This window comes from Ptychodera flava, chromosome 7 (genome assembly GCF_041260155.1).
Source record: "Ptychodera flava strain L36383 chromosome 7, AS_Pfla_20210202, whole genome shotgun sequence".
In the NCBI taxonomy this organism is placed as follows: Eukaryota; Metazoa; Hemichordata; class Enteropneusta; family Ptychoderidae; genus Ptychodera; species Ptychodera flava.
The window spans coordinates 12156049-12182027 of record NC_091934.1 but is presented as its reverse complement, the minus strand read 5'-3'; the positions used below and the strand labels follow the sequence as shown (position 1 = coordinate 12182027).

The window sequence follows — 25979 nt, the reverse complement described above, 5'->3', positions numbered from 1 at the left end:
GTAATTTTGTCTTGAGTGGAGCAAATAAGACTGTTTTTTTTAATCAACACCAATGTTTACATTTGAATGGATGTTCCATACATCATTTGATCTCCAATGTGAAGAAAACAATAGGTTTTCCGTTTTTGTCCAAAAATGACCATTTTTTGAGGGAAAATCGGCCAAAATCGCAATTTTGTCTTGAGTTTGGTAATAAGACTACTTTTTGTGAAATTAGCACCCATTTTTACATGGAATGAACTTTCCACACATCGTTTTATCTATTATTGCGAAGAAAACGAATCGTTTTAAGTTATTTTTGTCTAAAAATGACTATTTTTTGAGGTAAAAGTGGCCAAAATGGCAATTTTGTCTGGAGTTTGGTGAATAAGACTGCTTTTTTTGAAATCAGCACCCATTTTTACATGGAATGAACTTTTCATACATCATTTGATCTCCGAATGTGAAGAAAACAATAGGTTTTCCGTTTTTGTCTAAAAATGACCGTTTTTTGAGGAAAAATCGGCCAAAATCGCAATTTTGTCTTGAGTTTGGTAAATAAGACTACTTTTTGTGAAATTAGCACCCATTTTTACATGGAATGAACTTTCCACACATCGTTTTATCTATTATTGCGAAGAAAATGAATCGTTTTAAGTTATTTTTGTCTAAAAATGACTATTTTTTGAGGTAAAAGTGGCCAAAATGGCAATTTTGTCTGGAGTTTGGTAAATAAGACTGCTTTTTTTGAAATCAGCACCCATTTTTACATGGAATGGACTTTTCATACATCATTTGATCTCCAAATGTGAAAAAAAACAAGTGATTTTCAGTTTTTGACCAAAATGACCATTTTTTGAGGAAAAAGTGGCCAAAATGGCAATTTTGTCTTGAGTGGGGTCAATAAGACTGCTTTTTTTGGAATCAGCGCCGTTTTTTACATAGAATGGACTTTTCAAACCTTCCTCACCTAAAATTCTGATTAAAGCCACCTATCTCCTAGGGTATAGTGTCCGCGCATCAACAAAGAGCGGAGGAGCGTTCCCTTGACGGAGAACAACATCATGAAATCTAGGCAACGCACCTTAAAAATAATAAATACTAGCACATTAGTAAGCTTATAACCTGTTTATCGGTAAATTTTCAAATATTAATTGTCCGCAAACATGCCGCCACAGAGGGTGTTGAACTCCATTCAAAATGAAAGACTACATGACGACTAAAACAGAAAATATCAAACCGAAAGTAACGTACTGCTGCAATATAAAATAGAAGAATGTATGTCGATAATTTCTGAAGATCATTATTTGAATACTGTTACTCTCGAGTTTGTCGGTTTTTTGACAGATATGTAAATCTTAATGTATATAAAAACGTTGGCTGCATCGTGTTTAAACTTAACAAGAATACCTATTCCGTCCATGGAAACGACTACTACAGATTGAAACCCCATAAATTATTTCAACAGTGCTAACATGCGAAGGTCAGCTACTCATAAGGTCGTTTGTACGCCTCCTACATAACAACTCTACATCGACACATTCTGCAGTGGGCTACTAGAATAAACACGAGACATTATTTAAATTGAATAAAATGTCGTTGACAAATTCACATGTTTAATATTCAGTGATAGGGCCTAAGCTTGATACGGACGTTTCCGTAGTTAAACTCACAGAAGAGCAATCGGCCGAAAAATTATATGAAGATTGAACGTTAATATCACCCCTTGAGTTTGACTTACATTGTCCAAAACAAGATTAGATTCATTGTTCATTCCACTCTGACACACATCATTATGTACAATAAGATTGAGAAATTGAAAACACGTGCACTACCAGGCTATCTAATAAGGCTACATGGGGCTGGTCGAACAAACATGGAATGTGACTTTATGATATTTTTTCAGGGGTCTTAAAAACTGAACAAACGCTTAGCAAACGTAATACATTGCACTGTACTTCAACCATCAATTTGATCCCTAAAATCTTTCACCGCTTTATCTGTCAAAGTATGGCGCAAAAGCAGCCGGCATGCAATTATGCATGTCTTGTAGATCTGCAAACATTTGAAAACAACTAAACAGGTTTAGACTAGCGTGGTAATGTCCACTGGTTTTCCATTGCTAATAAAGACATGTCCCATGGCAGAACTATACCTTTACTAAATGCAAGGTTCTCAGCCGGCGTAACGAAAGCTCGTGCTATGAAAGAGGGGGATGGGGACAAAGAATTCAACATCTAAGAAGATGAATTAAGTGCCGTGCTGTGATGATTCTAATGAGTGTGTGCACCACGATCCCCGTGGAGGCTGTCATATTTGTTAGAGCAACTGGTTTACTATATTTATTTTGAACAAAATTACATAAGAAGTTACAACCTGTTGAGAAACTGATTTTCAAAACCGTGAATATATTTACAGGAACTATAACTTTAAGTTTGAACGGAAATCGCGAAAAAATATCCCGGATTTACAAATGGCGTTTGGATGTAGTAATTGCTTACATAGGTTGAACTTACAAATGTGGCACCATTTTCGCAAAATTCCACAGTTTAGCGAAATTAACATAAATTCAGGCAAGAAATAATATTGATATTTTGATAAATATTTTGACTCATACAGAAACGAACAATGTTCACAGCACAACACAACATACATTATTAATGTCGGCGTTTCATTTCAGATTCTTTAAGGTTGTTAATTTTACCTCATTCCAGCAGGAAGAAACCTGTTTAAAACTTTTATGCGCATAACTGTTCAACGGTAATTTAAGCTGTCGTCAAGCAGATTTGGATGTTTATTTAGTTCTTTGACCTCATTGATCATCATGTCTACTGAACGCGTTCGGTAGTGACAGAGACAAATAATTTATTCCGATTGACAACGTCTGTTGAAGACGTGACTGAGACCAGCTCCTGCTGTGCATGAAAGAGCATAGCATGACCTTTTAACATTGCTGATTTTGTTTCTATGGATTTTATTAATGTTCTATCACGCTATATTTAGTACCTTGCTCCAACAGACTGAAATATTTAAACTTTTGCGCAAATCGTTCTACACTTTGAAAATCAAAAATAAGAATTAATGGTGACGTGGCATATCTGTTACTAGAAGAATAAAGGACCTGAATTTACACACAAACCGGTCTTGATTCCCATCTTAGCTCCACAGGGTAATAAAACTTCTGATTTTAGGAAAAAAAATGACCGTGCCAAAACCAAGAGGATGACAACATTAATTTCTATACATGCTTCAAGACTCCACCCAAGAAGCATGCCAGTAGAATAAAGAGTGAAAATTTGAAGTTTCGAATGTCCATCACGGAGACGAACTTGACTTTATTTCTGGTCATACTTATAAAGTGTAAATAAACGTTATGAGTCATGAATATGCACCGATACTTAGGTGTGAACCAAGTCAATGCCGGCAATGGTCAATAATCTATACTAGCAGCTTAGTATAAATACTAGCAGCTTAGCATCCAAGAACAAATGTATGAGAAAAGACTCATTTGTATTATCTTTACGCCTTCGACGATATAGAAATACACAAAACCTGCCCTTATGGTCTTGGACAGACAAGGGCGTGGTACACTTTGAAGGTCACTTAAGGCCAGGAAATGCTACCTCTTACTCCGATCAGGAGATGATGCCTCCAGAAACGAAATATTGGGTCTGCAATGTCTTGTCTTTGCGTTAATCAAGCTTTACCAATTTTAGTCATTTAAAACGGGCTGCCTAGTACTTCTTTCACAACATCATCATGTTACAAAAAGTAAGCGATGGGTCTTTGATGTGATGGAGGGACATCTCAGACTCTGCACACATTATTGGCTAAAATGCCTCTCTATTGTTCCTCAGGAGATTTAATTGGATGGCTGGCAAGTCTTAACACCAGTCAAAGTTTTTGATTTACTGCTTTTTCTGTTTGATATTAATGATTGACATCCATTTCTGTACAACAGTTCAGGACATCTGGTAAGCATTGAAAGTGTGAAATACATTCACAGCTCATTCAAAATGTACTGTATTCAAACTTTAAGATTGACACTTTGAAATTCCCATCTTACAACTGACATGCCAACAATTTCATTAAAACACAGAATGACTTAAAATATAAATGTATGTAAAATATAACATATATATTTACATATATATATATAATAATATATATATATATATATATATATATATATATATATATATATATATATATATATATATATATATTACAGTATTATATTATTACATATTACAGTTGTCGCGTGCGGGGGGGTCACCCTGTTTTCGAAATTTGGAATAGGGGGGTCACCCTGTTTTCAAAATTTGGAATAGGGGGGGTCAGCCACTTTTTGACGTCGGCAAAAAATAATCCACCCCCCCCCCCCAGGCCGAAGAAACTGACCAGTCCCTAATCTGAGAAATCATGAATGAAAACGAAAATGAGGAAATATACTACAGTTTTAAAAAGTTAAGTTTCCAGGCTAAAGGGGCTCATATACAATATATACACGTATATATTCCTACCCCACCACACACAAACTTGCACTTTCACACATTCACACACATTATGTTAAAATATAAATAACTACAATCTTAATCGCAAACACACCACAGTGGGCGCTGAACTGCATTCAAAATATGGGACAGTACATGACTGGCACAGAAAAATATCAAACCGAAGATTACGTGCCACGGCAATATAAAAAGAAGAATATGTCGATAATTTCTGATGATCGTTATATGAATATTGTCACTCTCCTCGGTTGTTGACATATATTTAATCTAGTTCTATATAAAAACGTCGGCTGCATGGTATGTAAACTTATAATAGCAAGAATACACCTTGCATACGTTAAAACGATTACGGTAGCTTGAAACCCGATAAATCATTTCAACAGCTGACATGACCCCTGGTAAGGTCAGCTACTTGTAAGGTCGTTTGTACGCCTCCTACATAACAACAGTACATCGATGCATTCCAGGGGTTTCATTAAGTGCCGGCAGCCGGCGAAATTGACTGGTTACTCTCACGATTTCACCCGCTACTTTTTTGGAAAATTGGGACTCTTTCATCGCTAAAATGGTTCAAACAAGTATCACAAGCTGCGTAATTCAACCGGTTTCATGTGAAACGAAGTTCAGTAGACGAGCGACTACGATTGCCGTATAGCATGTCGGAATTGCAACGGCCGATTCTATCTGCTACTGCAATTGCTGACTCCTATGTGGTGACCTTTATATCCGCCAATGAAAACATGCGTACTACACATCTGTCGGCCCTCATAAGCTCAATTCAAAATGACCGATATATAGCAAGGGAAGAAATGAGCGCAACGTCAAGTTTCGCTGTACGATCTTGGGTTTTTAAAGCGCACTAAGGAACAAGAGAAGGATAATTACGTGGATTTAAACTGTTTTTGGAGGCATTGGCCTAATGTTTTTCCCACGAAAAAAAACTTAAAGAACTAAAAATTTATTAGTTCGAATTTTAGTAGGCCGACGTGCCTTGCACTGCCCACTGCATGGAGCACTGCCATAGGCGTCAATGTGTACGTCTATATAACCAATCGGAGGTATTATACGCACTGCTTTTCGGTCTATCCATGTCAACAGAGGGGAATCCTCCATCCCCCTGGCTCGATAAAACACTGAATAATATCGTCTACAATACCAAATTTATATAATTAATAATAATGAATTATTATAGTTTATCTCCTAAAGCGTAGAGGATGATACCGATTTTCATATCATACATCAAGGTTCTTACTTTGCTGAGCACTATTGTCAAATTATTTCTAGACTTTACCTTTCTTTGTTCAAAATATAGTCAACATTACCACATTTTATCATTTTAATATGAATTATCATATTTAATGTACCAGGAAAATTCCTTTTATGATATATGAACACAAATTGTCCTTGAACACGGCTGACAATACTCCTGAAAATACTAGAATTTCGAGTGACTTTTAGCTGTAAAAAGTAAATTTTTAGCCTATTTTCAAGGGTTTCCGGCCTTCGGCCGGGAGGGGGGAACCCCCTTCAGGACCCTACCCCCCGGACGCCAGCCTCGCGGTCGTGGCAGCTGCAAGCTGCTTACTTTGTTAATTTGGCCCCCTACTTCATAACTTAGCCGGTGAAACCCCTGAATTTGTTAGTGGAATAAGAGCCCGCATTCATAGTGTTATGTAGGTCATTTACCCCACACTCATCATGACCTGAGTTCAATTAGTCTAGAACATTCTCAAGGTCACTGCCCTTGATGACCTCACAACCTTGAATTCAATTAGTCATGTTTGGAATGTTCTGGAAAGTTGATTAGTTGTGTAAGGGAGATAATTTTAGAACAGTAATTAGCATGTCAATAAAAGTTCTAGATTGTTCTTATATGCCTTTATAAAAGGGACGTGCACAGCTTCCAGTCAGACTTTTGGGATCGTGTCTCTTGTGTGTTACTAAACTCCAGCAGTAGTCATTCTCAAGACTTTTCAAGACCTTCACTGTCAACGCTGGATTTATACTGTGGACTTTGTGCAGCTTCAAGCCTGCAAGCCAAAGGACTGTTCATTCATCCGACTGACTGTTACAACTCTGAGACTGGAGCTTTGCCGTCCCAGCTGAGATAAGTAGTCTGTACACTTTTAAAGCTTGTACTCTATCCCTGACTTAGCAATTAGTTTTATTTTTGTAATAAATTTTGTTTAAACGTTAACTGCTGAGTTCACCCTTTTGTTCGTTTTCTCTAGCACGTAACAAATTGGGGGCTCGTCCGGGAGTACGAATATTTTGAGCCGTTTGACAACATTTTGACAGCCTTTTCAAAACTACTGTATACTGTGAACTCAGCGAAATTCAATCATGGCGGAATTCAAGCCAGACGAATTTATGGATGACCTTGATCAGGACACATTTAATTCCCTCAGAAAAGACAACCTCATAGCACTGGCAAATTTCCTTAAAGTAGATGTCAAAAGATCTATGCGCAAGCGAGAAATTCAGTTCAAGATTGCAAAACATTTAGTTAAATCTGGCCATTTTGAAGAGTCTGCCTTAAAAGATTATGAGCCTGAGTCTTCTTTCGAACTCAAAAAATTAGAATTAGAAATACAGGCAGATTTGGAGCTTAAGAAATTGGAATTAGAAAAGGAAAAATTGCAAATGGAAGAAAGGGAAAGGCAGGAAAAATTACAAATGAAAGACAAAGAATTACAAATGGAAGAAAGACAGAGAGAAAAGGAGAGAGAATTGGAAGAACATCGACTACAGTTAGAAATGAAACGTTTAGAGCTTGGACAGTCAGGAAAATTCTTCCCTTCAGACAAGTTTGACATCACTAAGCATTTCAGGTTAGTTCCCCCTTTCCAAGAAAAGGATGTTGATAAATATTTCCTTCATTTTGAGAAAATTGCTCAGAGTCTGAATTGGCCTAAGGAGTCCTGGTCTATGCTTTTGCAGAGTGCTTTGGTGGGTAAAGCCAGAGAAATTTACATTCAGTTGTCAGTAGAGCAGGCTTCAGATTATGATTCTGTGAAGGAATTAATTCTCAAGGGCTATGAGTTGGTGCCTGAAGCTTACCGTCAGAAATTTAGGGATTGTGAGAAGGTGAAGGATCAAACTTATGTTGAATTTGCTCGAACAAAAGAACAACTGTTTGATCGTTGGTGTTCTTCGGAAAAGGTCAGTCAGAATTATGACAAATTACGAGAGCTTGTTTTGATTGAGGAATTTAAAAGGTGCATCCGGAGTGACATCAAGACATTTATCAGTGAACAAAAGGCAGATACATTGGAGGTTGCTGCACGTTTGGCCGATGATTATTCATTGACCCACAAATCTTCCTTTCTCAGCAAACCATCCCAGTCCTTTTCATACAGAAACAATGCAGGTAAATTTAACTCCTCCTTTTCATCCAAGAATTTCTCAAAGGACAGTAGAAAATCAAATGACAACAGTTCACAAAATTCAAGTAACACTCCCACATCATCAGATCCCAAGTCTCAATCTCCTTCTGACAAACAGTTCGGTACACTTTCTTGTAATTATTGTAAGAAAGACGGCCATTTAATGTCAGATTGTTTCAAATCGAAAAGAAACGTGAAGGTCAAAGTGGTCAAAGTGGATCTAAGCCCACCGGCTTTATTTCTTCATCAACTCAATTAGAGTCTAATAATGTGTGCAACACATTTTCTGAGGTTAAACCCTCTTATCCCAATTAATGAGGTCAAGGTCAATTCTTCTCAAGATAGCATTATGGGTATTTTCGAACCATTTATTCATGATGGTTTTATATCACTTTCTAGTGATTTTTCTTCCGCTACCCCTGTCAAAATTTTAAGAGATACCGGGGCTTCCCAGTCTCTTTTGTTGGCAGATACCCTGCCGTTTTCTGAAAAGTCATTTTCAGGTTCTAAAGTTCTTATTAAGGGGGTAGATTGCAATGACTACATTCCTGTTCCTCTCCATAATGTCTATTTGTCTTCGGACTTTGTTTCTGGACCTGTGACTTTAGGTATTAGGCCTTTTTTGCCTTTCGAAGGGATTCACCTTCTTCTTGGAAACGACCTTGCTGGGGACAAGGTCATCACTAATCCACTTGTGACTGATAATCCTAGTTTAGATCAGGATCCAGAGCCAATTGAACAAGAGATACCCGATTTATTTCCTTCATGTGCCATTACTCGAGCCATGTCAAGAAAACTTCCGAGAATCAAAATACTCTCAAAAATAATGTCACAGATGTTGACTTAAATGACACCTTTCTCAGTCAGGTGTTTGACACGGATCATTCCGTTATCCCTCGTGGATTTGAAACTTCCAGTAAAACTTCTGCTGACCAAAGTCAGACATTTTCTAGATCAAATCTCATTGCAGAACAACACAAAGACCCAGATATTTTGTCTTTGTTTGACAGGGTAGATGATGAAGGTAAAACTTCAGATAGCTCTGTTTCCTATTATACAAAGTCTGGTATTCTCATGCGTAAATGGAGACCTCCAGATGTTTGGTTGATGACGATTGGGCTATAAAACATCAAATTGTGGTTCCAAAGCCCTACCGTGCTGAAATATTGCGCCTGGCCCACGAAACGCCCTGGGCTGGTCACTTAGGATCAGGAAAACTTATCATAAAATTCTCAGTCACTTTTATTGGCCTAATCTCAGGCAGGATGTAGCACATTTCTGTAAAACTTGTCACACATGTCAAATGGTAGGAAAGCCAAATCAGACCATTCCAAAGGCCCCTTTACAGCCAATTCCTGCATTTCAAGAACCATTTAGTAGGATACTAATAGACTGTGTTGGGCCCCTACCAAAAACAAGATCAGGAAATGAGTACATGTTGACAATTATGTGTACATCAACTCGGTTCCCCGAAGCCATACCACTGAGAAATATAAAGACTAAGACTATAGTGAGAGCTTTAGTCAAATTTTTCACTTTATTCGGCCTCCCTAAATGTGTCCAGTCCGATCAAGGCTCCAACTTTATGTCTGGAATTTTTCAACAAGTAATGGATCAGCTAGGCATTAAACAGTATAGGTCATCCGCCTATCATCCAGAAAGTCAGGGTGCTCTTGAGCGATTTCATCAAACTTTGAAAACATGATTAGGACCTACTGTTTTGACACAGAGAAGCAGTGGGATGAAGGAATTCATTTTTTGCTCTTTGCTGTTAGAGAGTCAATTCAAGAGTCTCTTGGTTTTAGCCCATTTGAGCTTGTATTTGGACATACAGTCCGTGGCCCACTTAAGCTTGTTAAGAGCAATTCCTATCAGACGATGATGATTGTCTGAATATTTTGCAATATGTCTCAGATTTTCGTACAAAGCTCTCTAAAGCATGTGAATTAGCCAGAGAAAATCTTGAGTCATCTCAGCAGTCAATGAAAACCAAATATGATAAAACACCTCAAAACGGAAGTTTGAACCAGGTCAAAAGTTCTTGTTCTACTTCCAATTCCTGGCAAACCACTCCATGCTCATTACTTTGGGCCATACCTAATTGATAAGAAATTGAGTGATTTAAATTACATCATAATAACACCTGACAGGCGAAAACAAAAACAGCTATGTCACATAAATATGCTTAAGCCATATTTGGATAGGGATAATCCTACTATACTCAGCCTGTCAGTACCGTCAGTTCTGGCCATTATGAAGATAGTGATACTGAAACTGACTTGAGTGAAAATACTCTAAACTCAAAGCTGGGCTCGGTCAAGCTTCAGAACTCAGAAATCCTGGAGAAGCTGGAGTCTACAAAGTTGGCACACCTCCAGCCAGAACAACAACAACAGGTGAAAGAACTGCTCCATGAATATAACACCTGTTTCAAGATGTTCCAACGAGGACAAACGTCATCTACCACGACGTTGATGTTGGGGACAGTAAGCCTGTAAAACAACATCCATACAGACTGAATCCAACAAAAGCGAAATATCTCCAGGAAGAAGTCAAATACCTGCTGGACAATGACTTTATTGAACCCAGTAAAAGTAACTGGAGTTCGCCGTGCATACTTGTTCCCAAATCAGATCACAGTTATCGTATGTGTACGGACTTTAGGAAGGTCAACACTTTAACAAAGACAGACACTTTCCCAATCCCGAGGATTGATGACTGCATCGACCGAGTGGGAAAAGCCAAGTATGTGACGAAATTTGACCTACTGAAGGGATTTTGGCAAGTCCCTCTGACGGATCGTGCTCGTGAAATATCCGCCTTTGTTACACCAGACGGATTGTTCCAGTACAAGGTGATGCCATTCGGAATGAAGAACTCTCCGGCAACGTTCCAACGGATGATCAACGACGTCATATCCGGGCTAGACGGGTGTGCAGCTTACGTTGACGACGTCGTCCTGTATAGTGACACCTGGGAGGAACACATCAAGCTCATGCGGAAGTTCTTTGAGAGACTGAGTAAAGCAATGTTGACTGTCAACCTTGCCAAATCTGAGTTTGGTTGGGCGAGGGTAACTTACCTCGGACATACTGTAGGACAGGGTGAGGTAAAACCTGTTGATGCCAAAATCAGTGCCATTTCAAGTTTTCCCATACCAAACTGCAAACGACAACTGATGCGCTTTCTCGGTATGGCTGGTTACTACAGAAAATTCTGTCCAAATTTCTCCACAATTACGGAGCCTTTGACTAACTTACTTAAAAAGAAAGTAAAGTTTGTTTGGTCAGAGCAATGCCAACAGGCATTTGATACACTTAAAGCCATACTGCAAAGTGCTCCAGTGTTGTCTGCACCAGATTTCACTTTGCCATTCAAATTAGCTGTGGATGCTAGTGATACGGCTGCTGGTGCTGTTTTATTGCAAGAGGATAGTCATGGTATAGATCATCCTGTTTGCTATTTTTCACGCAAATTTAACAAATCCCAGAGAAACTACTCTACAATTGAAAAAGAGTGTTTATCTTTGATATTAGCTTTACAGCATTTTGAAGTTTATGTTACTTCTTCAAATCAGCCAATAGTGGTTTATATTGATCACAACCCTCTTGTTTTTCTGCAGAAATTTAAAGGCAAAAATCAGAGATTGCTAAGATGGAGTTTAATGTTACAGGAGTTTAATCTTGACATTAGACATATCCAAGGCAGAGACAATTTAATTGCAGACTGTCTCTCTCGTATTTAGAGTTTATTGTTGTTCACTTTCAAGAAGTTTTACTTTAGAGTAAAAAAAATTGAGTACTTAAATCTTTTTCAAGATTACATTTGTAAAAGAAAGATTTTTCTTTGAAAAATTTTCTTTTTTTGAAGAGGGGGTGTGTTATGTAGGTCATTTACCCCACACTCATCATGACCTGAGTTCAATTAGTCTAGAACATTCTCAAGGTCACTGCCCTTGATGACCTAACAACCTTGAATTCAATTAGTCATGTTTGGAATGTTCTGGAAAGTTGATTAGTTGTGTAAGGGAGATAATTTTAGAACAGTAATTAGCATGTCAATAAAAGTTCTAGATTGTTCTTATATGCCTTTATAAAAGGGACGTGCACAGCTTCCAGTCAGACTTTTGGGATCGTGTCTCTTGTGTGTTACTAAACTCCAGCAGTAGTCATTCTCAAGACTTTTCAAGACCTTCACTGTCAACGCTGGATTTATACTGTGGACTTTGTGCAGCTTCAAGCCTGCAAGCCAAAGGACTGTTCATTCATCCGACTGACTGTTACAACTCTGAGACTGGAGCTTTGCCGTCCCAGCTGAGATAAGTAATCTGTACACTTTTAAAGCTTGTACTCTATCCCTGACTTAGCAATTAGTTTTATTTTTGTAATAAATTTTGTTTAAACGTTAACTGCTGAGTTCACCCTTTTGTTCGTTTTCTCTAGCACGTAACAATAGACTTGACATGACTGAAATACCGGACAATATAAACGGGCCACCCAATGAGAGGGGCATAATTATGACCATATCTACATACGTTAATCCCCTTAATGGTTGAAGTAGGTGAACATTGACTTTAAAATATGGTAACCATGTGAATATATTATGGATATCTTTAAATAGCATATTTAAACGTGACTTCTCCATCTAAACCGATCATCACCAGCACACGGCCGTATTCCATCGCTCTAAATTTTGGTATGTTATTGATACAAAAAGCAGATCTGCTGTGTGCGGCTACCACCTTTTTGCGATTTCTGTTCACATGTGGAGTACACGCCCTACTTGTACTTCCATGCTAGTAGCCTATTTCAAAGGAAACATTGTATCGCACAACATAATTCTTTTAATTGCATTCTATATAGGATGATTAACAATATGGATTGGGGTTTATTGAATTGACAAAACATTCTATCGGCATTCTTGTCTGCCACATTTTCAGCTACTAATTGGAAGTTACATACGTCACTATAAGAATCTCCAGTGTTTGCCATCTCTGCAAGGCCGCTTCGAATCTCCTCGGATTTTAAAGAACCAGGCCAGTAGCTGTACTTTCCGATGATTTTTAACTACTTTTGTTTTTAATACCAAGTACAACTTCATGTTCTGCTCCTAAAAGAAAGGTTGAAATACACAGTATTCAGCTTTCAGTCTGCACATGCGTAAACTGCATCATTATTGTTGACAAGTTAATTGTCGTCCGGACCATAAGCAAAATGTAAATATTCATTATGTATGATGCATGAATCATGCATAAATTCAATTATTTTGAATTGTACTTTTGTGCATGATCTTTTACTTTAAAACAAGTGATGCCATTTTTCTTTACCATTGTGTCAGTACAAAGCAATCATATTAAAAATTTCAAACAATAAATCAATAACTTCTTTGCATGTTGGATTTTCGTTGACAGCAATACAAATTTCTTTATGCTAAATGGCGACATCCGGATAACCAATTATATTGATACTTGGGGTCAATATCGTGTTTCATTCCATAACCTTTGCAAAAACGCATGTTTCGTAAAACTATCGGAATTTTGTATTAATCCACAGTTACTGCTTAAATCAACATGTATAAAAGTACCGACTGAGTCCTGGTCTATAATATGTATGTATAAGCACAGTCTCTTGTGGATATAGGTTAACGGCCAAGGTCCCTTTAACTGTATAGCCATTTTCATTACAGGGCCCTCACCGTATACAAATCCACAAACGACTGTGTGTCTGTAGTAGCATGGGACATGGCAACCTCAGAACAATTAGCTTTGAAGAACGATGTACGGTTTGCAGACCAATGTACCATCTACGACCACATTGTTCTGTTTTTTAATATCGCATTTTTTCTGGATTATCGACAGGAACATCACTTTCACCTCAGAGGATGTCGTCACTAGGCTGCTTTTTATTAAACACAAGATCTTGGTATACTAAGGCGGCTCATATCTGACCCTACTCGCCAGCACAGAGGTACCGGGTAGAAAACGATAATGGGCCGTTGACATTTCAAGCAGCATAGCAATAACGGGTTATATTTAGGTTTGCCAAGATTTAAAATAGAATAAATATGTGAAAGGTAATATCCGTATTGTATCTCATGACGTTTTACTACGAGAAAAGGCTCCAACAACACAACAAAACATCCCACGTAGATTTTAGCGCATGTGTTGGGATACTAGTATTGGTATCCAAAATGTCCAGTTTGACTCTATCTAGGATGAAGGAGAGTGTCAACACTGTAGCCGTCAAATTGTGCGGTAGCGCCACATATACTGGGGGGGGGGGGCGAATGTAAAAAAAAATAACTTACACATTCACGCATACTTTAGAGTTAGAACAAATGGAAAACATGTATACAAATAGATATATATATATATATATATATATATATATATATATTTATATATATATGTATTTGTGTATATGTTTTCCATCTGTTCTAACTCTAAAGTATGCGTGAATGTGTAAATTATATATATAATATATATATATATATATATATATATATATAATATATATATATATATATATATATTTATATATAATCCCATGGTATTTTTCTCTGTTTGACGTCATTGTATACGAGTGTTTTTCGCGGAGCCGTACAACTTCGAGCCGAAGGCGAGAAGTTGTGCGGCTCCGCGAAAAAACGAGTATACGATGACGTCAAACAGAGAAAAATACCATGGGATTATATATTTATCACATGAACAGTCTTCTTTTTTTTCTTTGATGTGGATCGATCAAAATTAATGTAACAAAATCCATGGTTTTTATCGCGATTTTGTGTTTTATTTACGCGGATTAGTTTTATTTAATGAGTAAAGCGGTCCGTCACCCAGGAGATGTGCAAATGTTTACAGGTATACTTTCATTCATAAATCCGATTAAGCCTAAAATGGTATCTCCACCAATCAGACATACGGATTCGGTCACGTGCGCCTGTCAATCATTGTCTCGCGCTGGACGGATGCCAAGGCAAGTCTGCCATCGGCGGACATAGCTTTCACCGCGCTAGCGACGGATAACAATAGTATTTTGAGTTATTTAGAATATTTACAATTATATTTTTGAAGTTAATGCAATGACACGATCGAACAGTAGTTATCATTCTTAGAGATGCCGTGGCTTTTAAATATCACAAGTTTACGACCTTTTCGAGCCCGCAAGATACAGATCGATGACACACAGAGTGTAAGCTTATACGCTTGTAGTGGGCACTGCCGTCACCGGTATCCGCCGGTGGCCATCTCGGTCGTCAATGTTTTCGTATTACGGACTTTGATGTTTGCTGTGACACATATATCGCCCGTAGGTACATCCCAATTTTGTTACTTGACGGGAACTCTGTTCTGTTGTGAGTGTTGTCCGAGTCAACTTTCGAAATGCATCGGATTCTACAGCGCTGCACTGCAGGTCGACAGCTTATGTCTTCACTACAGCCATACGCTGCAGGTTTGATTCCGATCGAGAAACAACGGAATAATTTGTGTGATGAAGGAAATTTATCGTTGTTCGTCGAATGACTTTATGCCTGTGCCTTCTATGTCGCTTTCCCGAAGATTACACGGTACTCATTTATTAAGTTGAACTTTCGTTGAGGTGTATCTTTCGGGTTTATCGCCAACCGGGATTGCCAGGTACGTCCTGCTTGACGGGCGATCGCCGCCAGGTACGACGACGTCCACATTGAGCCTTACGACTGGAGCCGTGACGTTACTGAGCCATTAAAACGATCGACGGTATCCTCATTCGATTCTTGGGAATAGCTAAAGCTTTAGCGACTCGAAATTTCGTGGGCATGCCTTCTATGTTCCCATATCTGGATTTATCGGGTCACCTTTTTGTCAAAATGCTATGAGAGCACGGCATCAATCACGACAAATCGGTCTGTGTCGCGACGTGCACGTACGAACGGTACCATTGCAGGAAAAAAGTTCCGGTTGATGACGTACAACAGGGGTAATATGGATTTCTTATCTGTGCTGGTGTACGTCACACAGGTGGAGATACGGGCCAGTTCATGTGATAATATATATATATATATATAACGAGCATTTGTCTATTAAGACATTTTCTATATCTTTGAAATAAGCATGAATGTGTAAATTAATTTTCTTACCTTCGGCCCCTCGTGCACACTGTCGCTTTTAATTGGATGCATGGCGAAGGCCCCTGTTAGCATAGATAGGGGGCCCCTTCTCTTTACCTAAAAATACAGAGACTTTCGCCGTGTACCTGACTACAATGAAGCGACTGTTGATAGTACTATTGGAGCGAAAAAGTCATCGGTGAAAGAGTATTGACATTGAGTGCCAACAAACTAGAAGCGTATACTTGTGCACATTGGCGTCTGTCTCAGGTTATGTTACATAACGTTACGTTGTTCATTATCGGTATTTGTTTTGGGGCAGGATAGAAAGCGACTGTCTGTGCGGTACTTTGTTTAGTCACGGGAGCCAGGAGAGACAGGGGATGGATTTCGATACAATTCTAGCCTCTTTTGGAGACTTCGGACCGTATCAGAGGAAACTGTTCGTGTTTAATGCGGCTTTTTTGGTGACAGTCCCGTTCATAGTATTTGCGCAAGTCTTCATAAGCGACGATGTCGACTTCGTGTGCCTGGCTGAGATTCAAAACGGGTCGTCCACGAAGGCGACGTCCTTCAGAGCAACTCGGATCGCAGAAACGAAAGGCGGGTGTGGTATTCTTGAGAACTCAATCACCGGAAACTGGTCTACGATATACTCGAGTACTGACCACTTATTCGGACAGGCAGATAACAGCACCTCGTCCTATAGCACGGACATTGAAGGGCAAATATGCGCAAAATGGGGGTACGACCCATCGCAGCATCAATCCACCACAGTCACTGAGGTAATGTTTGTGATACACTACTACGCATTGCTTCGTTTCGGTCTGAACTATAGACTGAAATTTTAAAAATTGCGTTTATTGTAACATGTCTCTGGTAGATTATATGGGTCTATGGAGACTTGTCCTGTTTTTTTTACTCTCTGCTAAGAAGCAGAATTGGGAAAATTCATCATTTTTAAAAATGCGCAAAAATAGTTCTAAAGTGTGCAATAGGCATTGTTGCGAAATGTTTGCTGTTGTTGGTTGTGGCACTTGCATTCACATTTTAGGATCATGCTTGAACATGCGTAAAAATAATATTTTTACGTAGTGGTGGACGATTTGATTTCGGAGCTAGCTGGAGGAAATGGATGTGACTGTAACAACTATTTTATCACCCATCCTGGCAGCAATTTTTTTTACGAAAGTTACCTTGAAATCATTTTTTGTCGAGTAGCGAGATTAAAAGCAATTTTTAACAAAACCACAAACATTCAAATATGTTGGCTGCAAAATACAGTGTCCTTATAGTGACAGTAGTTGTAACTATTGTTGATTTTTTTCAATTTTATTTAAATCTTCAGTGTATCAGGTAATATTTCTTGTTCTCATCTATAGAGTTTATTGAAATGCCCAGTATTCAGCTCGTGAACAAAACAAGTATGCATGTAAAATGCATTAATATTGTTTGCACATGGATCTTAGTTTGGACTAACATTTGGCTCAATAACAATGCATTGTATGCATATATAATGGCTAAAATTCTTGGTATATCACCATGGAGAGTAAAGCAACAAACTGAAGTAAAACCGAACGAAATTCTGAAAAAATAGCAAATGTTACAGGTTCTGGCATTTAACATTGTAATTATGTTAAAATGTATATACCTTTGCACATGCACATCACTGACTATATTTCAAAAGCTACGCAACCTTCAGAGATGAATGCAGAGATACTAGTTAAGTCAAATCCATGCTTGATGTGCAGCACATGGCTTTCAAAATATGCATGAGGGGATGACTGGTCTTTAAAATGCTGCAAGCCATTGCCTCACCTTGTATTTTCCTTAAGTCAACCATTGCATACTATGGTAAAGCGACGCCAAATTTGACAATACCAGACTGGTGTTTTGTTTGTGGCTGCATCATGCGGGCCTTCCCAAAACAGATCTTGACATTTCATAATTATTTGATAGTTAACATACACCAATCATGAAAAATGTAACTTCTATCTAACTGCAATGTCCTATAATTTTGTCTTTATTTTAATTGATGGTCATAAATCTTCCCGGAAACTGTTTATGTAGTTCTTTTGAAATTCACTTCGCTTGTTCCAACAAATGTTTACATTAACATACTTAAACTTGTACGTTGTGACAAAATTAGCTCCGTTAAGCCTTTCAGAATACAAACATATATTCTGCAGAATAAGCTTTTCTTATTGCTTGAAGTTTAAACTTTGGTTTTCAGATACCAAGCATTCCCAGAAAATTGGCGTTTTTATAAAACGTTATAGAAAATTGTTAACGGACGTTTTTAAAGGGGCAAAGTCCTCCTTGTTTAACCTTTATCGTGGAGTGATGCATATGCAAACAACTTGCAAATAAACAGAATAGTAGTATACATCCATGCAAACTCAGGATTTTGCTTTTTCACGGCATATACTCCGTGCAGCAGATTAATTATCAACCAATCTATAAAAAGCTTGGTCATGAATAGCCGCCGTAGGCTGCAGCTTTGGAGACTATTATCTCAGGGTACATTGAAACATTTTTTTACAGCCTTGAAGAAATTTTTCCCATGCTTACTAGGCAGAAATTTTTTTCCTAATAAATTGCCAGCAACGACTTTCATTTCGGAAATCCTCCAGCCCTCTCCCACAATCAAATGATTCACCCCGCATGTCAATGATCGATTCAAGGCTATACGGCCCTTAACGTGCTGTGCTTTTGACAACGAAACGTTGTCTACTTTCGAAAGATAAACGATGCAGCAGTGACACGTCAGTTAACGTGTTGCACTAGGGCTACTGTCATACCGATGTCTGTCTCTCTGTTTGTCTTTCTGTTAGAAATCATCATCTCAAAACAGTTGTCGGGATTCACCAGAAAGATCATTCTCCAAAATGGCAGCACCAAAGTTGACTAAATGTACCAGTGACATTGACAATATCAAGACTAGGGCATACTGAAAGACATCTTGAACTTTATGTCAGCTAGAACTAACTGCAAAGTCGATGGCATCGCAATCTTAAGTTTTGTTAGCTTGTCATTCATTCAAAAGGGACTGGACTCTGCAGTCTATCGACAGACAAAACCACTTCACCAAAGGAAGTAATGAATAGATAGACTGCATCATATACAAGTATATTTTACACACTCCATGATACTCTTTTCTTTGCAGTGGAACCTAGTATGTGACAGAAAATGGCTGAGGGAACTCGCCCAGTCTGCAGTCTACGCTGGAATGACGGTCGGATCGGGCATCTTCGGAACAATTTGGGATAGGTGACTACGATCCACCATTGTTAGAAGCGTGGCCTTTCTAGGAAATTGTCTGATATTTATCGATGACAACGAATCGGCCTCCTGAGCCTTGTATTTATAGTTTCGCAGCACTATGATTGTTGTACGTTGTCTATTTTTATTGATGACAGTTTCACGTGGTGACCCACAATCCATTATAACAATCGCACATGACTGCCTCTTTAAAAGTCTTTTTGGAGGCCGTCTGTTCAGTTATGATAGATTAATATGATCGCCTATGTTCATAGATGAAAATTTTCTCGTCATGTAGTTACGTATGCTAAATACTACCCCGACTTTATTTGTAGCAATTACACAACTGTTCATTCATAGACGCAGGTTAAATAAACAGTTACTCCTATTCATTACTGATCGTCGTACATAGGAACCCCTATTCATCGGTGGTAAGCTTAGTTCCTATTATTTAGCCTATACTAGTTTCTGTTCATTTGAAGCAGTGGTAACACTGTACATGATATATATTGACGGTGGTTGCATGTGTTGATTTTTGTTCATATACATTTATATCAGAAACGTTCCTTTCTGGAGAGATTTTATTCACATTTTCTTTAAACCTCAGCATTTTTCAACTTTAGATAACAGATTATGTTCCCAAATGCTACATGATTCAATCTACTCTCTAGGTATGGGAGATTGCGGTCGATTTCCTCGGCTTTGCTTATCCAAAGCATCTTTTGCTTCCTGTCTGCGGCATCGCCACATCTCGCCATGTTCATTTTCTGTCAGTTCATCGTTGGCTGCACATACCCAGGTGTACTGGTGGCTTCGTTTACATACGGTATGTTCAGTATAGAATCTGAACACAGCCCCGTATTTTTATTGCAAAGTAACAATATAGCGCTTTTTGTAGCAAATCTATATTTGTGTGCTATGATATTCTGTTTACTATTTACATTTGTTGCAGTTTCCAAATAATTCCAGTATTCGGTACAAATGCGTCACCTTTTCATGCGTTTTTGTAATTTTTAGTAATATCTTCGACAAATTATGTCCGTGACCTAGCTATAATTGTTTCCAATTTATCAATCGACCAGCAAAACCGATGGGTGAAAGAACTTATCATGGAAAGGCAAAAGGTTATACTTCATATCAATTCATTAACTTTTCCTGAAGAATGATCGGAGGAGCGGATTTTATGGCTGAGCTTTAAAATGTTGAACGATTTGGGCCAACGCATGTTACCTAATGATAAAAAGTCATAATTATTGCATCTACAAATTAAATTGGAGCTCATTAAAGGTAATGTTCAAATTCAGATGATGTTCATTGGACGTAATATACTGTGCATAAACGAACTTACTTTAGGAACTTATTAACCACTTGATGAAGTGTTGCATAAGTTTAAAGTATATGGAAGAATTAGCATTAATACATTTAATCATAGAATGTTAAAGATGAGATGCAATGCAAGCAAGCCATATATAAAGCATGGATTTAATATATTTTTTTAGAAATTGTACTTTTTTGATTCATTTCACCCTCTCACAATTAACACACAGTTATCGAATGGACCGGACCTTCAAAGCGAGCTATCATCGGAAATATGCTGGCGTTGATGTTTCCAGCGGGTCACATGATCTTTGCTGTCCTTTCTTATTTCCTGCGGCACTGGAGGCTGCTACAAATTGTTGTGGGAATACCTCAGTTGGCGCTGCTATTCGTCTTCTTATTCAGGTGCGAGTGTCTCGAACGGTTCCTTTTCAGAGGGGACCTTAGCCGTCTGCTGTCTTCATACCACAATCCAACTGTACTCTCGCTACCTTAAATAACTTTTGCCTTGCAAGGGGGGGGGTTAAACAACATGATATTGAAATGATGTGTGGGTAAAATGTCGGTTTCTCACGACAGCAAGAGTCTTGGAGAGGGATAAAAACTTTATTTACACAAATGCAATCGCTACCACGGTAATAAGTTCTATTTGATCGTGAAACTAGCTAAACTCATTCATCTTTCCATCCCTTTAGGCGTTTCTGGCATCGAATTCATGTATAACCTAAACTTGTACTTTGCTTCTGCAATCTTATATGTTTTACCATACCAGTAGAAATCGGCCATATTGACAATATGGTCGACTGCCTGAGATTTTCATGACTCACCTAGGTGGCAAAATCGTGCTTAGGGTAGCGAGTATTATATTGTATGGTTGTGCACAAATAGTTAAATCGTTCGAACCTTGCCATGTGTATGAGCCCGTGACCCCGGGTGACCTTGCTTCCGCCCAATGCCTTTAAAGTTAGAACTCATGCAACTGTTCAATCAGTTAATCTGTGCAAACTTATCTATCAATTCAGTTAACACTTTCAATCCTAAGATTTGCATGGTCAATGACTCAACAATTTCAAAAAATATCAGAATGTAAAGCCTAAACTCAGGTGACGAATAAAAGTAAAATTGCCCCGTTCTACTCATAATGATGACGCCACAAGTTTTTGATCAGATGAAGTTTTAACAAGCGCTCTTAACAGGACACAACTCGTGCCAAATACAAGTGACTATGTGAAATATAGATTAAAATTGCAATATTTTCGTATTTTTTTTATATCGAAGACTTATTCCAGAATCGCCAAGATGGCTGCTTTCACTCGGGAACGTGAACGAGGCTGATATTATCATACGAGAAGCGGTGCGGACCAATCAAAAGACACTGCCAAGTTCCTATTTTACGTATACTAGATTATCATCACACGTAAGAAAATAAGAGCAAAATATTTGTGTTATTTTTCTTTTTATAACTTTCACCACCGGATATGAAATAAGTGTGTTAACTTATTACAGGCTGAGAGGGCTAAGTGCAAGCGTATTTATCAAAAACTCGCGAGGTTATATTAGGGTGCTGTGTTCGAGATCCGTATCCCATGTGGTTAAGTTGCTGGTGGAATGTTTGTGTACAAGTATTAATTTTTCATAAATACCAGAATATCCGTCGCATGAGTGCTCTCCCTACCTAGCGTCCTCTTTCTGCCCTGCTTCGAGCGACCGATTTTCCAATCTGGTAACCTTGTGTGTTTTTGACGATTTCCGAGATATGACATCGAGTATATAGACCCATCATCAGCGGGCTGGACTTTTCATTTATCAGGTATCTCGCGCGCTTTTTATAAATTAAATCAACGAGAGAGAGAGAGAGAGAGAGAGAGAGAGAGAGAGAGAGAGAGAGAGAGAGAGAGAGAGAGAGAGAGAGGAAACAAACTTATAACACCAGTTTGTAAATGTACACTGTCCCTCCATCATGTGATCAAGGGATTCTTGTCTGCATATAATTGCATCTGCAGACTGAACTTTCTAATGAAATCGTAGAAGTGACATAAGTATGCATGCGTCATCCAAAAAGTCGTCGCGGTCAGACGTCACTTCTGAACAGCACTGAATACTTGTTGGGTTTTCATTTATCTATCAACTTAGGGTCCAAATAAGGTAAAGACGTACAAGCAGGAGACAAGTTCGAAGTCAACTACAAGGACAACGAAATCCTACAACTTCACAGATCTGTTCAAAACTCCGAAACTTCGACAAACCACACTAATCATTTTGTGCAACTGGTGAGTTATTAATATTCACCTATTTCGTGACTATTTAAATTCATACGGCATGCATATCAGCAATAATTATTCTCGAATATTGGCCATTTTAAAGTCATTGAATGTCTGTACATCCAATCGGAAACTGTCCGGATAGACGGAACGAGACTGTGACACATTGAATATTTTTACAAATGTACATAATCCTAGGATGCCCCGCTCTTTCATAAAGTTATGGAAGGCCTTCTCGGAAAGTCCCATTTTAAAAAAATGAATATTGGGCCCTAGATGCGCCGAATGAACAAAAATACAGACGAGAGAAAGAACCAATACAAGAGAAACTACAGCTTAAAAGGCGTAGGATGGCTTCGATAAAATGTTAAACGAAGGGGTCATCCAGTCTGCGACTGCGCGACTTTCTCGTTGAAAATTGCTCTCTTCCTAGAAATTGACGATGAATGTCGAGCAACTGAGAAGCAAATTTAGAATTTGATGCCTGATACGTTAATAGTTCACTACTTTCTTAGCTTTCAAGTCACCGAACGACTTTTGCCAAACAAATTTTCTTTGATGTGTCCATTCGTCTGCATGAAGCTGCTTCGGCCGCGGTCAGCCTCCACTTTATAACTTTAAAATTTTGTATATGCAGAAGGATCATGTTGAGATATGTTGTGCATGGCAATATACCCGTCGTATGGGTCCCATACGTACAGCTGTAGACGGAACGACCACCTTTCTTTCCTTTTATATAATGCACATCGATAGCAAATTTTGAATTAAATCTCAGACTGTCCACCTACACCTGCTCGGGAAATCCCCTTCGACCCGCGCTTTGCACACGGAACATATATATGCCGCATAATTAGTACAATCATTCTATTGTCATCTTCTTCCCTTGAACTTGAAAGCCAGGTCGTTGGCATGGTATGTTTCATTCACACAACTTACAGATTTATCCGTTTATGTCGTAAGCCAACATATGTTAAGACATATTGCTCTGACGACTGGTGGCATTCAAACTTTTTGGCCATTGCGTCGGTTCTTTTTCAGGCCACAGTTTTACATATGCCTTTTTACAAAAGTGGGCCGGCTTTGTATATTTTTTTCATGGATGTAGCATTCTTGTATGGACATGTATACTCTTTTATAATTATCATGATAACTATTTGTATGATCATCGATTGCATATTCTCCTAATTAAACAACATCTTAAACAATTGAAGAAAATATCGTATGTAACATTAATATTCATGAAAGCAAAATATTGCAACATATGCGATACGTATTTATATTTCATTCAGGTTTTCAGTTGTTTTGCCATATTTTGGATTATCGATGTTTTCGACGTCACTTGCCGGCAACAGATATGTCAATTTCTTCCTGTCTGGGTTTGCTGAAGTAATCGCCATATTCCTTTCGTCGTTCACAATAAACCGCTGGGGGCGCCCTAGGCCAATCGCAGTGTTTTGTCTCATCGGTGGTGTGTTCTGTTTCCTCAGTCCTTTTCCAAAGAACGGTGAGTGCAGCTCCATTTGGCTTTGAATGTTGATCAATTTAGCATCACTATCAACCGGTGACAAAGAGTTAAATTTGTAAAGAATACAATTAACAAAAAATACAAATGACCACACCAGAAAAAGACATAATTGTCACATTACCGGAGCAAGATTCCTTTTTTCAGTAGACAAATTTCGCTCAGTGCGAAATCTTGAAATATCCCTCACCGTGCGGAAAAGCGTTCAACTCACTATCGACGATTTATTTTTCAATTGACTAGATTTCGTATGATATGGCAATAAAACTTACGGGTCCAAAATTGATGGCACAAACTCAGTTTTCTCCTTAAATTGGTCCTCCTTAAAGTGGCATGGGAAGTTGAGTGTTCTTTCGCTTCTACGTAGTTTCCAGTTTCGATCGTCAATTGAAGTGCTTCTCCCTGTAATCAACTCAGGTAAAAACTCTCGACAGTTTAACCTATGTAGGAATTTCTAGTGACAATTTGAAAATTCTAATGAATTTTGTATTTCACAGGTTTTCAATACCTTAGCATTGCCTTCGCACTTATAGCCAAAGTCGGGGCTGCGGCTGCCTTCTGGTCTGGTTTCGTATACGTGGCCGAACTCTACCCCACAGTGGTCGGGTAAGTGTCTTTGCTGATGTGCTGAAACAAAACACACATGTGGGCAACGACGCGGCATGTCGCTTCTTTTCTCAAGTAAAATAAGCCAGGTATATACGTTTCAAGGATTCATTGGTACTTTCAAGTACGTATACCTGTACAGTCTGAGTAAATTGTAAGTGTTGATTTCTACAGTTTATTGGTTCCTAATATGTCTCTGCAACACGGACATTACTGGGCATTTTCACGTAACGAGCTCAGCACCAAGTGTTTCGACATGCTATTAGCAGAACGACGAAGACATCGTTTTTTTTTTCACAAACCGGGGCTATTGAAGATATTTGTCATACGTTACGGCTAACACAGCTTCAAACATAAGCTTACGTGATTCGAATATTTCTCGGCCAAGATTCAAAAGGAATCGAAGAACTAACAAAAATAAGTGTAATACCTGTAATACGCAGATTTCATCTGCATCTGGCTCAGACCTGATAAAATGTCTATCTCTTATTACTTGTGTTTCAGGAATAGTGGTTTTAGCCTTTGTATACTGGCAAGCCGTATATCCACGATCATTATGCCCTTCATGCGATTGCTGTCCGATGTATGGCAGCCTCTTCCGTACGTCATCATGGGATCCATGACGGCGTCATCGGGAACTTTGGTGTTATTGGCACCGGAAACGAAAAACCTGTGTGGGATTGTTTTACGAAGCAGGATCTTTTGAGTTCAAGTGATGGAGACAGAGGCGTCGACTGTATTTCTTCAAACTTTATTACTACAGCTACGATGAACTACTGCTACAATAATATAATGTATCAGTGGGTGGATAAGTGACGACCAGATCCAGTGGTGAGCGATGTGCTCTGAGTATACGCATACACATACACTATACTGTACATAAACATATACTAAAGTAAAGTGGCTAATTCAGGCTGTGATATAGCCGATTTTGGCGGGAAAGTAAGAAGCGTCTTTGACTTTGATTGGTTAGAGATGAGTCACACGTCAGAAAGAATTAAAACTATGTGTAAACACAGGATATTGGAAGGAACTGAAGAGATTA

General features: G+C 38.5%; 1 protein-coding gene across 1 annotated transcript; it reads left to right on the top strand.

Moving 5' to 3' along the window:
• The first annotated feature begins 16236 nt into the window (after positions 1–16236).
• On the top strand, positions 16237–25640 carry LOC139136790 (organic cation transporter protein-like). The gene is made up of 9 exons (XM_070704624.1): positions 16237–16752; positions 19134–19237; positions 19900–20054; positions 20776–20950; positions 21824–21962; positions 22679–22815; positions 24096–24310; positions 24826–24934; positions 25439–25640. The coding sequence occupies exons 1-9, from the start codon at positions 16351–16353 to the stop codon at positions 25638–25640; spliced, it is 1638 nt and encodes a 545-aa protein (XP_070560725.1). The 5' UTR covers positions 16237–16350.
• Positions 25641–25979: the final 339 nt, after the last annotated feature.